The sequence below is a fragment of the Nyctereutes procyonoides genome, unplaced genomic scaffold, assembly GCF_905146905.1.
Source record: "Nyctereutes procyonoides isolate TBG_1078 unplaced genomic scaffold, NYPRO_anot_genome, whole genome shotgun sequence".
Classification (NCBI taxonomy): Eukaryota; Metazoa; Chordata; class Mammalia; order Carnivora; family Canidae; genus Nyctereutes; species Nyctereutes procyonoides.
Genome location: NW_026575155.1, coordinates 16732555 through 16745755, shown reverse-complemented (window position 1 = coordinate 16745755; position 13201 = coordinate 16732555). Strand labels below are relative to the sequence as shown.

The 13201-nt window shown below is 67.1% G+C and overlaps 1 protein-coding gene across 1 annotated transcript; it reads right to left on the bottom strand.

Annotated features, from left to right (window-relative positions):
- Positions 1-8454: 8454 nt before the first annotated feature.
- On the bottom strand, positions 8455-12645 carry LRRC3 (leucine rich repeat containing 3). Its single transcript, XM_055313549.1, has 2 exons — positions 12512-12645; positions 8455-11906 (listed from the first exon to the last, which is right to left on the bottom strand). Exon 2 carries the CDS (start codon positions 11797-11799, stop codon positions 11026-11028), a length of 774 nt encoding a protein of 257 aa, XP_055169524.1. The 5' UTR covers positions 11800-11906; positions 12512-12645; the 3' UTR covers positions 8455-11025.
- Between the last annotated feature and the right edge of the window lie 556 nt (positions 12646-13201).

Sequence of the window (13201 nt, the reverse complement as noted above, 5' to 3'; positions counted from 1 at the left end):
ACAGAAACATATTTATGACGCTCCTTACAGAGCACAGCAGCGTCTGTGTGTTTCTGGGGGGACGGCTCCCCGTGAACAGGTCCCGGGGTGGGGGGCGCACCCCTGGGGCCCTAGTCACCTCTGGCCTGCAGGGGGCAGCTTCCTCTGGCCTCATTTCCCCCGGGGATGCCGTGGGGGTGGGCTTAGGGGAGGGATCCCAAGGGGTGCGGGTCGTGTGTCCCTCCATGAGGACTGCACCCGTCCACGGGGCCCCCATGTCTCTGCACACAGGCGGGCTCCCCGGTCACTGCCGCTGGGCTCATGGGCATGCGGGATGGACTTGGAACGCCTCAGCTCCCCCGTGTCTAATGCCCCAGCCCTACACTGGGGGGGGGGCCTCCTGCCTCCCCAGGATGGCCGCTGGGTGGGACCTGACACCTGCCCCGGGAACTGGACTGGACTGGAGCTGCGTGTCCGGCCCCGCTGGGTGTCCCCAGGCCGGCGGCCCTCAGAAGCCCCTGCCATCTGAGCCCTCGTGACAAAGCTCTTGTCCCTCTGCCCGTCCTGTCCCGCCGGAGAGCCCTGGCCAGCACAACGGGCTCGCGGGCAAAGGCACTCGGGAGCCAGGACGCCTCGTGTTTGGTTCTGCTTTCTTCTTCCCAATCACCGAGCCTCAGTTTACCCATGCGGGAGGGGCCTGGGCGGCTTCCTGTCGGCCTGGCTGCTGTCGCTGTGGCGTCTGGCTTGCTGGGGGGCCAGGGGTGGCCCGGGGAGGGGGAAGGAAAACAGCGGGTGACGCAGCGGCACACAGGGCCCGCGACCTCGCCAACAAACAGTGCCACCGCGTCCTTGGCACCATATCCGACCCCCGTTCTACCGGGTGGAAGGGAAAAATGTAAACCAAGACGTGTTTAAGCTGTGAGTGCAAGCAAGAGGGGAATGGACGGAACGTGAAAATATTTACATCTTTCCGAGTGAGCTCTTCTGGGTCTCGTCCCGCGGCCGGACGTCTGCGAGGTGGCATCGGTTCCACTTGAGTTTGCCTGTGCTGTGACGTGGCCGCGTTCCTGCCACGGTGGCAGCCGCACCGCCTCATCGCGTTGGCCACGCCGGGCCTCGTGCGTCCATCCGTGCGAGGCGCTTCAAGGGTCTTCACTGTGACAAATAATTCGAGGTGGTTTCTTCGAAGCCGGGGTTTCCCGGAGACCTATGGCCTGTGGCAGTTTCTGCAGGGGCTCCCCACTCCCGGGCTCCCTCCCGAAACCCGAACAAGGCTCCGTGCGACCCGCCGTGCGGGCTCACATGTGCCCCCCGGTCCGGCCAAGATGGGACTCACCCGATTCACCACCTGTCAGGTGAGTCAGCGCAGGACTCCCGGCGAAGCTCCTGCTCACCGCGGCACCGCTCTGGCGCGGGGGCTCCTCGTGCGCCGCCCTTGACCTCACCCCCAGCACGGCCCTCGCCCTCTGCCACACAGGTGTGCACGCATGCACGCTCGTGCACACCCCTACGTACACACCCACACATGCACACGCATATGTCCCCCCACGCACATGCACACATATGCACATGTACACACGTACACATTCACACCCCCAGTCATCTGCACGTGGACACATACATACACACCCATACACGCACTCACATGTCCCCACACACACATGCACACCCCACATATACTCATCTACAGATGCACACACACAGATACTTGCACACATGCACAGACTGATGTGCACGCATCCATGCACACACACCGGCACATGTACACACATGCATGCACACTCTCACATGTGCACAAGCACACATGCCCTACACCTGTGCACACACGTGCTCACACACACAGGTGTGCACACGTCTCCCAGTCCCTCTTAGCCGAGGGCTGTGTCTTGGGCAGTCCCTGGGGCCTGGCTCAGCTGAAGTTCAGTGCCAGCTGATGCTCTGGGTGGCAGTGGCTGTCTGCTCACACAGTGCCCACTAAGTGCCAGCTGCCCTGCGGGGCCTGGGGACACACACATGACCACACAGTCCCAGCCACCACTAAACTCTCCAGTGGTTAAAACCCGGATTTCTCAGGCTGAGCCTCAGGGTCCTGCATGACCCTGGCTGTCTTCTCCTCCATCCTCTGCCCAATGCCCAGGCTCTCAGGCTGCACCCACACCCCACCCCGGGCCACCTGCCCTCTCCAGGCTGGACACCTCTCTTGTGCTCTGTCTCAGCTTTTCCTCGCCCAGCCCCTCCAAGCTGCCCGCCCTGATTCATGTCAACAGAAGCCCCCACCCCACGCTCCATTGGGCACAAAACACCCCCTCACTTCACCTGCTGGCACCTCACTGCACAACACTTAGAGAAACTTGGAACGCGCATGTCTGCCAACTGACTCGTATCCAGCTCCTCCTCTGAAACTTTGGTGCAGATTCGGTAAGGGCTCCTCAGTGTTCCTCCCCAATGGTGCAGGTGCTCTGAGTGCTCCCAGCCTCCCTCATGGTGCAGATGCTGCAGGTGCTCCCAACCCTCCCCATGGTGCAGGTGCCCCAGGTGCCCCTGGCCTCCCCCACAGTGGAGGTGCTCCAGGTGCTCCCAACCCTTCCCATGGTGCAGGTGCCCCAGGTGCTCCCGGCCTCCCCCACGGTGCAGGTCCTCTGGGTGCTCCCCAGCTCCAGGTGTACTTTGCTGAGAAGACAGTGCAGTGGGATTGTGAAGGGCACAGCTTTCCAGTCAGACTGAGAGGGGTTCAAGCCCTGGTTCTTCCCCTTGCTGTTTGAATCGAGCAAGTCACCAAACCCCGTTGGCCTTGGTCTCCTGAAGTCCCTTGGGTCTAAAATAGGGAGACCCCTCCCCTGGGACCGTGGCAGGATGGCACGGTATGGACGCCGCATGGCCCGTAGCAGGGTTCGTGGAGGGGTGAGCGGGGAACGGCTGGATCTGCCTCATCGCCACCCACCTGCTCAGGCATGTTTCCCTAAACAATGTCGGAGTACTTCAGGTCACATTAGAAAGCAAAAGGCTATCCTATGTCTGAACATAGAATCAACATCATTGATTCGAACCACATCCAAGCAAATCACAGAACGCCCAAGGTGGGGGGGGGGGTTCTTTACTCCTGGAAGGACAGTTTCTTTTTGGGAGAGCCCTTGCAGTGATCTGTCCTGCCAGGAGCACGCAAACGAGCCTGGAGTGGAGAAGGAGCATCTCGGCAAGGCGGTGGCTCTGTGACTCTGAAGCATTTTTAAATTTTGTCCTTTTAAAAAAATCCTGACGCGTTACATCCCCAAGTCATCATGGATGTCACAGCGGCAGGTGCTCCTGGGCCTGTCGTGGTGACAGGACTTGCCCAGTCGGTCCCGCGGGGCTGCTACACAGTTAAAAACTGAGCGAGTGCTTCCTGTCCGTTGGCGATGCAAGTTACTGGCTTGGAAAACCTCAGGCTCGGTGTCCTAATTATTGTGACATCCGACTGACAGGCTCTGATTCTCAGCTCAGGGCAAGGACAGGAGGTCTGGCGTCCAATCTGAGCCCTCGCTCCAGCGAGTCCAGCAAGCGGCTCGGGAGAGACCACAGAGCAGGGGAGGCTGGTGGGGAACTGGCTCCGGCTGAGCGCACACAGGGCTGCCCTCTGGTCAGCACCACTGACGCCGCAGAGACAGCGGGACCAGCCTCCGGCCAAGCCAGGCCCACCCTGGCCAGTGCCCAGCAGTGGGCGCAGAGGGGGTGTGGGCTGTGAGGCAGCGGGAGGAGTGAGGCCTCAGGACAGCATGCGCCTGTCCAAGGGGGCCACCTGCAGCACCCTGGTGGGGCCTGGCAGGGGCAGCACCTCAGAGCTGTGCCAGGGGGGCTCACCCTGCACACGGCCTCAGACAACCAGCGCTCAGGGAAGTCCAGCACCGAGATGACCACGCTCAGAGATGCCCCGGGTCCTCCCTGCCCTTTGGAAAAGCCTGTGCTGGGGCTGGGGTTCAGGGGGAGGAAACGGGGGTGCAGGGGGAGGAGGGGCAGGGGTGTAGGGGGAGGAAGAGGAGGTGCAAGGGGAGGAGGGGCAGGGGTGCAGGGGAGGAAGAAGAGGTGCAGGAGGAGGAGGGGCGGGGGTGTAGGGGGAGGAAGGGAGGGGTGCAGGGAGAGGAAGAGGAGGTGCAGGGGGATGAGGGGCAGGGGTACAGGGGGAGGAGAGAAGGGGTGGAGGGGGAGGAAGAGGAGGTGCAAGGGGAGGAGGGGCAGGGGTGCAGAGGAGGAAGAAGAGGTGCAGGGGGAGGAGGGGCAGGGGTATAGGGGGAGGAAGAGGAGGTGAAGGGGAGGAAGAAGAGGTGCAGGGGCAGGAGGGGCAGGGGTGTAGGGGGAGGAAGAAGAGGTACAGGGGGAGAAGGGGTGGGGGTGTAGGGGGAGGAAGAGGAGGTGCAGGGGGAGGAGGGGACGGGTGCACGTCCGCCTGGCTGCTGAGGCTTCAGGGTCGGTGCCGGTGTCTGTCTGCTGTCCGTTGCCCCCCCCGCAGCCGGGTCACACCCTGTGCCCCGTGCCCCCACTTGCTAACGTTGCCTGGCGGCCACCTGCCCTCACACCTGCTGGCCCCCCCTCCGCTGCGGCCGAGGCCCTCTCTCCAGACGCCCACCCTCTCCGAGAGCGTCTGGGCCACAGGAAAAGTGGGCCCGGTGGGCCCGTCGCTCCACTTCCTTTGCGCAGACGCCCAGGGGGCGCAGCCAACATCCCCAGCAGCGCCCAGTGGTGGCCTGGCAGTCCCCTGCGCCGCCCCCTCCAGCCGGGTGCCCCACGCAGGCCCCGCAGTCCAGGCTCACCGGCGCACGGACGGCTCCGCTCCTGCTCGCACCTGGGTTCTGCCCCCAGGGAGGTCGAGGCCTCCCTCTGCTTCGACAGTGAGCACTTGCAGGCCTGGGTGTGGGGGGGCCTGGACCCCAGCCCAGCCTGGCCCCCGCAGCTGCCTCCCGGGCATCTGCCCCTGCGGCCGCCAGGTCTTGGCTTCTCAGCTGAAAATGGAAATATTCCCGACCCGGGGGGCTGCCCGCGCGGGGTCCACCTGGGGCCTGGGGGCCGCCCCCGACCTCCCCGCCCCCTCCCGTAGGCCACACACCCTCTGACTCTGGTGCTCAGCTCCCATCCCCGCCCTCCCCAAAGCAGGGTCAAGCACCTGCTCCCCTGACATGCCCACCCTCCTCCAGCCGCACACCCAGCCCCCCCCCGAGCCCCCACCCGCCTGTCCAGAGGCCCCAGGCCAGATGGTCGGCAGGGCTCTCCCTCGCCGCAGCCCCCGTGGGCGAGGCTGACGGGCTCCGAGGGAGAAATGATGACTGTGGGGGGGCACACCGGTTGGGGGGGCCTGCATGAGAGGGAGAAGTGTGGCCCTGTGTGTGTGTGCACGTGTGGGACCACGCATGTGAGGGGGTGCGCCTGGTACGTGTGCACAGTGAGCATGAGTGTGTGCACACATGCATGTAGGGCTATACGTGTGAACTTGTGTGCACCGTGTGCGTGTGTCGCAGGGTGCAGGCGTGAGAGCGTGTGGTGTTGTGGGCACACCTGCTGCACCCCCACACTGCGGCCCGTGACTGCTCCTCTGCAGACGGAGGGAGGCCCGCAGGTGAGGTGAGCTCCCCAGGGCGCCAAGTGCACCCTGACCCGAGAACGCAGACCCCCTGAGGTGAGGAGGGCGGCCACGGGGCTCGGCGGCCACGTGCTCGGGCCACAGCGGCCACTCGCGAAATGGGGAGCGTTCCCGTCCCTGGGGCTGCGGAAACCAGAGCCACCCACCTCGGAGCCTCAACAGCGCAAGCTGATCGCCTGGATTCTGGAGGTCGCGCGGAGCGACCACCGCGGTGTGGGCAGGAGGCTCCTCGGGGGGCCCCGGGGGGCTCCAGGGGTCCGCCCCCGCCTCTCCGGCCCCCAGGGGCGCCTGCGTTCCTTCCCGCCTCCCGCGGCTCATCCCTCTCCCCCGCTCCCGGGCCCCTGGGATGAGGACATGCGCGTCTGTGCGACTGGCACGAGGCGGGGAGCACACGAGAGCACAGCTGGCTCGCCGGGTGCCGGCGGGGGGCAGAGAGGCACAGGGTCACCAGGCAGGGGTTTCGGGGCACGGGGGTCGGGCCTCGAGGGCAAGCTCTCTCTGTGTCTCTCATGAATAAATACGTAAAATCTTAAAAAAAAAATTCCTCGTCACTTTCCGAGGAAGCAACATCCTCTTGTGAAAATGGATAGAGACCCGGCAGTCGCCCGCGGTTCCCACGTGCCCCGCCACGGCCACGGGGCAGCAGACGTCTGGGGGAGCTGCTCCGCCCTGTGAGAAGGGGCCCCAGCAGGCCTCAGTGCCCACATCCCGCCCCCCGTGAAGGGCCCCCGCGGGACACCCCCAGACGGGGGAGGACCACGGGACAGCACAGAACCGCGGAACCGCGGCCGGAGCGACGGGAGCCCTCACGGGAAAGGGCCGCGCCTCCTGGAGTCGCCGACTCCCAGCCACCAACCCGGGAACCGTCTGACGCCACCCGGGAGACGTGGCCGCTAAATGGCATCAGTCGGGAGCCACTATAATTCTTCGGTGTGATGATGGTTTCGTGTTCACGCGAAACTTCTGGAGGAGGTAAAACTACAGAAAAAGGTTTCTCCTTGAGGAAGAATAAACCCTTCACAGAAAGGGGAGGGGCTCCCGGGCCGGGAGGGAGGGGCTGGGATCCCTCTGGGAATGGCAGGGCCGGCGCCACTGGAGGCAGGTGGGAGTCCCTGCAGGAGGCAGAGCGACCCCCCGCTGCCAGGGGCCGGGGGTGCGGGGGCACCGAGCACACGTGTGATCCGGCCAGAGCGGCCAGGAGCTGGAGCGGGGCGGGGACAGAGGCCCGGGCGGCCGGGCGGTGGGGACCGGGAAGCCGGGGGGACTCTCGGGAGGCAAGCACGGGCTGCGATCCGAGGAGAGGCCGGAGAGGCCGTCCCAGCAGGCGCACACCCGTGCTCTCCGGCGGCCACGGCCTCCTGGCGGAGCGGAGCCTGCTTCCGTCGCCTGCCGTGAAGACTCGGGCCGCCGTCAACCCCAAGCGACCCCCGAGATGTCGAGGGCTCCAGCCGGGACACAGGGACTCCAGCAGCCGCCGCAGCCCGGACCCGGCTCCTCCACGCCGTGGGCTCACGGGTCTGACGGGCCGGACGCTCTGCGGGGCGGGGGAGGGGGGGCAGGAAACAGAACCCACTCCCGCTCGTGTAAGCACAGAGGTTTATTGAGAGATGGGAGGCGGCGGGGAGGACAGGAGACCCCGACTCCACACCGGCTTCCGGGACGGAGGACTCCAGAGAGCATCCCAGGGGCCTGCGTTTGCAGGAAGCTGCCACCACTCCAGAAAGTTCCATCTCTGCCACGGTCTGCCCAAGCAGCCCTGCGTCCTCCCCAGGTGACTCAGTCCAGGGTCAGAGTCTGGGCTACAGGCATCCGTGGAGAAGGCACCCCCCGGGGTTCCCGGTGCCCAGCCCCGCTGCTCACAGCTCCCGGGGAAGTGCTCTGCACCCCGGCCTTGGCTGACCCCGACTGACCCCCTGGGCCGCTGCTCAACTGGGCCTGGCCAGCCCCCGGCGGCGGGGAGTCCACCTGCACACATGCCTTGGACCTCGGGGGGGACGCAGCGGCACCCACCGAGCTCGGCTTTTAACCGCTGGACCCCCCTCGTCTCCTGCCTGCGGCCACCCCCAGGACCACCCAATCTCACATCCGACTTAAAACACTCAGCCACCCCACTGCAGGCCAGGCTGGGGGGCGGCCCCCAGTTCAAGGGCTTTAGGGTGGGGTCCACAGGAGGCTGTTCCACGCACCCACAGCAGCCGGCGCCCCCATCCCAGCCACACCGCAGCCTGGGGGGTACACAGCCTGCCCCCCACGGCCTGCAGGCAGCTCCCAGGGGAGGCCGTAGAAGGGTTTCTGGAGCCGAGCTGGGAGCCTCCTCACCAGGGAGAGCCCCCCAGGGTCAGGATGGCCCATCTTCACCCCTGGGCCATCCGAGGGAGTGACCCCAAAGCCCAAACAGGAGGGAGGCTGGGGGGCCAGGAGGCCACGAGCATAGGGTGTCCCCTCCTAGGCTCAGGATTCCAGAGGCATCCATGGTGAGGCTGAGCACCAAGGGAGCAGGAAGCCCAACCACAGCGGCTGGGCAGGGACACCAGGCTCCGGAAGGGCTCCGGGAGCACCTCTCTGCACCCCTCACCAGCCCCCTGCACCCCTCACTGGTCCCCCTGCACCCCTCACTGGCCTCCTGCAACCCTCACCGGTCCCCTGTACCCCTCACTGGCCCTCTGAACCCCTCTGCACCCCTCATTGGCCCCTTGTACCCTTCACTGGCCCCCTGTACGCCTCACTGGCCCCCTGCACCCCTCACTGGTTCCCCTGCACCCCTCTGCACTCCTCACCAGCCCCCTGTACCCTTTGCTGGCCCCCTGCACCCCTCACCAGCCCCCTGCACCCCTCTGCACTCCTCACCAGCTCCCTGCACCCCTCACTGGACCCCTACCCCTCTGGCCCTAAGGCCTCCCTGGAAGCCAGATCCCCACCACTGACCCCCATGGGAAGGAGGTGAGGCCCAGTCCCCACCCCAAGTTGGGGTATCTGTTCCCACAGGAAGCCCCAAAGTCACCCTGCCCTGACTTCAGCCTTGTGAAGTGTCACCTCCCATGACAAAAGGGCTTTGCACACCAGGCCGTGTGTGCACATAAAGTGTTGAAGGTCCCTTATCTGTATCACATGAGAGCCGGGGGCCACCCATGTCCCATAAGGCTGTGACCCCGCTGCCCTGGACAGATGGGCCAACTGAGGCACCCCTTTTGTCATGTGCTGGACACTGTCAACACTGATTTCCTCAATGAGACCAGCCTGACCCCACGCAGCCCCCGCAGATTTAAGACGGGGTCAGCTACCCATCGGCGCAGGGGTGAGGGCTGAGGCAGCTGTAGGGCCCATGGGGTGTCCAGCAAGTTGTGCTCACACATGGTGACAAGGAGGGGGTGGGCCAGGCAGGTGTCATCTCCAGGGGTCCCTCGGGGGAGAGAAAGGCAGGGGAAAAGGGGGAGAAGGTGGCTGTACCCCAGGAGAGCGAGGCTCCCAGGAGCAGGAGGGAGCTTCGTGGTCCTGCAGTTTAGGGACCCGCTGGTCTTCCCTGGAGGGAGGTGTCCGCTCGGGGACACTCCTGAAGGGTGAGGCTCCCAGAAAGGCCCAGAAGGAGGGCCCGGCAGCCCGACTCTGGGCTCAGGGTGATAGGGAGAGGACCCTTCTGGTGTGTCCAGGGTCCTTGGAAAGGGGCCGGGAGGGAAGAGGCCCCTCCACACTCCCCATGCACCCCTGAAGGGCTGTGTTTGGGTGGAAGCCAGGCTTTGGGCTAATTCTGGTGATAGAGGAAATGAGGAGCTCCGCGGCAGCGTGACAGGGCCCCCACAGGGCTAAGGCTCCCCACGTGAAGGAGAGGCACCCCCAGACATGAGTGGCAGCCGCAGGACCCTGGCATCTGCCCCCGCACCTCTGTCGGGTCCCCTCCGTTGGGCACAGCCATGGGTGGTGAGCTCCTTGGGTGGGGGGGGCAGGGCCCTCTCCCCACAGCGTGCACCCTGGGATGGATGGGGAAGGAGGACCAAACCGCCCAAGGAGCCTGTGCGCCCTGCTGCTCGGCCAGCGGCAGTGCTTACCTGCGCCCAGGAGAGGGACAGGCCACGGGGGTGTCACCGGGCCCTGCCTCCTGTCCCCCCACACCTGGTCTGGGTGATGGGCGCGGGAGGGTATTTGGGACCTGTCAGTCGTTCCTTTTTAATCCACCATGATTGGCGAAGTCAGGACCTTCCTCGTTTGGATGGGCCTTTGGGGGTGTCCACTGTGGGGTCTGGGTCTCTGCATCCGCGCAGACAGGATCCCGTGTTCACGGCCCACTTCAGGTCGCGTGACGCTCTCCAGGTGCAAACCTCTTGTGACCTGTACACCTTAAGCTCATAAGCAATTTATCCCAATGTGTGCCTCCCCCTCCCCGGACATTCGAAGCAATTTAAAAATAAGCACTCATAAAAAAGACCTCAAAAAATAAAACTAGAGAGACGGCTTGCAGTTAGGTAGGTGGGGGTCACGTCCACCCCGAAGGTCACGCAGCACAGGTAAGAGTCGAGCGCCGAGCGAGTTCTGAGGCCAAGAGAGGGCGGGAGGCGGAGTCCCCGCTGCGGGGCCTTGGACACCCAGCGCCGGTCCTGCCGTCCTTGAGAGGGAGCCGCTTTCGGGGCCAAGGCGCGGCCCGAGCCAGGATGCGCGGCCCCCAAGCCGGGCACACAGGGCGGGCCTGGGGGCAGGGGCACCGGCCTGGCCGCGGACGCTGCCCCCTGGGTGATCCGGACCTTTCTCCCGTTTCTGTCCGTGGTTTCCTTGGGTCTGGGGCTTTAGGTTCTTGCCCCACTCCCCGGAGTGGCGTTGGCCCCGGCGTTGCCCTTACCCAACGCTCCGAGAATAAACAAAGTCGTTCAAAGCTTAGTTTGAAGGACGCGTTGCACTTACCTCTCGAGTGTAACCCGGTCTCTACTATGCTCTGGAGACAGTCTGGCCGTCAGATGGGCTCGGGGAACGCTACCAGGGGGACAAGGCCAACGAGTCCTGCTGTGTAGGATGCTCTGTGCCTTCCGCAGAGGAGTCTACACCCCCCGGTCCGCAGGGCAGGCCTCACGCGCGTGGGCGAGCCACACTCTTCTCGTGATGCCGTCACACCCTAGGGGCGCCACGTGGACGAGGCCGCAGAGCGCAAGGGACATGGACAGACGGGCCGGGCTGGAGTCCCAGCTGGGTGGCCGCCCGACGGAGTGGTGGTGGGCAATGCCACTTCTCAGGCTCGGGCTTCCTGGCCCGTCAAGTGGGCGGATGGTAATATTCTGGGTTGGAGCGGGGCGGGGTGGCTTGAAGGCAGCGCGAGAAGGGCTCCGTGGGGGTGGGGCGCCGCGCAGGAGGGGCCGTGAGGTCCCCTGCTCCGCCGTGAAAGCACAGGTCGGTCGCCATCTGCTACCCGAGTGTCGGGGCCGAGGTCGGCGGTGCTCTGCTTCAGGCAGCGGGCACTAGGGCACGGGGGTGACGGGGTCCTTGGCCACGGGGGCGCTGGGCAGGGACTTCAGGTACTCCAGGTGCTTCCGGGCGTCCTCCTGGTTCTGACGCACGTAGTACACGACGTAGGTGATCACCATGGCGAACCAGCCGAACATGGTGACCAGCATGGCCACGTCGGTGGTCTTGTGGTGGGTGCTGCAGAAGCTGACACCGGAGTCCAGGGCCTGGATCAGGGGCTTCCCCACGTACTCCTCGCGCGCCGCCGTGTGGCAGGCGATCTCGTCCACCGACTCGGGGTCCAGCTTCAGCTCCCACAGGGCCTCCTGCAGGGCACACTCGCAGTGCAGGGGGTTGTGGGACAGGCGGATCTTGGCGCTGAGCTTGCCCAGGGCGTCCTTCGGGATCCTGCGGATGCGGTTATGGGACAGGTCCAGCAGCCGCAGGCCCCCGGCCAGGCCGGCGAAGGCGGCGGGGCCGATGGTCTCGATGGTGTTCTGGGACAAGTCCAGCTCCCTGAGCTGGTTCAGGTGCTGGAAGGCTCCGTTAGGGACGTGGGCGATCTTGTTGGCGTCGAGCTTCAGGAGCACGGCGTTGGCGGGGATGTCCCTGGGGATCTCCTGCAGGCCCCTGGCGCTGCAGTGGACGGCCACGGCCCCCGCGTGCTCGGGGCACTGGCAGCTCTGCGGGCAGGGGGCGCCCAGCCGCAGGCAGAAGAGGAGGATGAGGCAGGATCCGCCCGCGGGGACCGGCAGGGATGCGGGGCTGTGCCTCCCCACGGGGCCCATGCTGACCACACCTGCGGCCCCAGGCGCTGCGGCTTCTTCCTCACCTGCCAGCCGCCGCCGTGCGGGCGACCGTCCGACCCGGGCATCAACTCCGGCCCCTTCCAGGTCTGAAAGAGAGCGCAAAGGGGAGCCCCGGGGAGCACGCTGACCCGGGGGGATGGCGGGGCGCCCCGAAGCATCCGACCAGCGGGGCCGCCTGGGACTTCCTTCCAGGGATCCGCAAAGGCCCCCGGAGGAGCGAGGGCAGGTCGCGCTGCCGCCGCGGCCCGGGAGCCCGGGACACACCCACGGCGCCCGGGGCCCCGGGGGGGCGCGCGGGGCGACGGTCCACCTGCTCGGCGCTCCGGGCTGCACTCGGGAAGGGGCTGCGGGCCCCGGAGGCCGGCGCTCGAGGCCGGGGCGCGGCTGTCGGAGCTCAGCGCCGGGCGCAGCCGGACCCCCGCGGGGCTGCGGGCGCACCGAGCCCTTTGTCCGCCCAGCGGGGACGAGCACGCGGCACCGGGGGCGGCGCCCCGCAGGTCAGCGCGCCGGAGGCACCGGGAAGCCGCCCGGAGGCCAGCCCAGCCCGGGGCGCGCGGCCGCGCGGGGGCGGGGGCGGGGGCGGGGGCGGGGAGGGGCGGGGAGGGGCGGGGCGCGCGCGGGGCCGGCGGCCGGGGCGGGGACCCCAGACCCCGGGACCCCGGGGCGGCCCAGGGCGGGGCAGGGGCTTTACCTGCGCGGCCGCGTCCGGAGGCCGCTCTCGGCGAGGTCCCGGCCGCCCGGAGCCCGACCCGAGCCACACCCGGCGCAGGGCGACCCCGGGCCTGCGCCCACCTCTGCGGCCGCTCGGGACACACGCGGCTCGGCCTGCGGCTCGGAGGGGCGGGGCGGGGCCGGGGGCGGGGCCGAGAGGCAAGAGGGGCGGGGCCGAAGGCGGGGTCTACGGCTGTCAGGGGCGGGGCCTGGGCGGGGCCTGGGCGGCGGGGGCGGGGCCTGGGGTGGGCGTGGCCGGAACGAAGCGGGGGGCCCTGCAGGGCGGGAGGACCTGGGCCCGACTGGGCCTGGGGCGGCTGCGGGGCGGGGCGTGCATGGAGGCTGGGATCTGCGAGGCCGGAGCGTCGCTCTCACACGCAGGGCGGGGGGCGTGGTCTCGGGCTGGGGCGGGGCTGAGGGCGGGCGTAGGACAACAGACCCCGCCCCTGCCCCGCGGTCCCGGCTGGGGCAGGGGGCCGGTGCCTTTCTCCCCCGGGCCCGCCCGCCTGCAGGCACGGGAAATGGGGCTCGGTGTCCGCGGGACTGGGTCCTGCCGCAGACCCTTCCGCGTCCGGGGAGGGAAAGCAGGGGTGGGGTCAGCGTTGGAGCTGGAGCGGAGCCAGCTTGAGGTTTAAAAACAGCTTCATTGTGGTGTAAGGAGGTGCAGACC

Excerpts from the sequence above, each read along its gene's own strand:
- LRRC3 (XM_055313549.1), bottom strand. The coding sequence starts at position 11,799 with ATGGGCCCCGTGGGGAGGCACAGCCCCGCATCCCTGCCGGTCCCCGCG.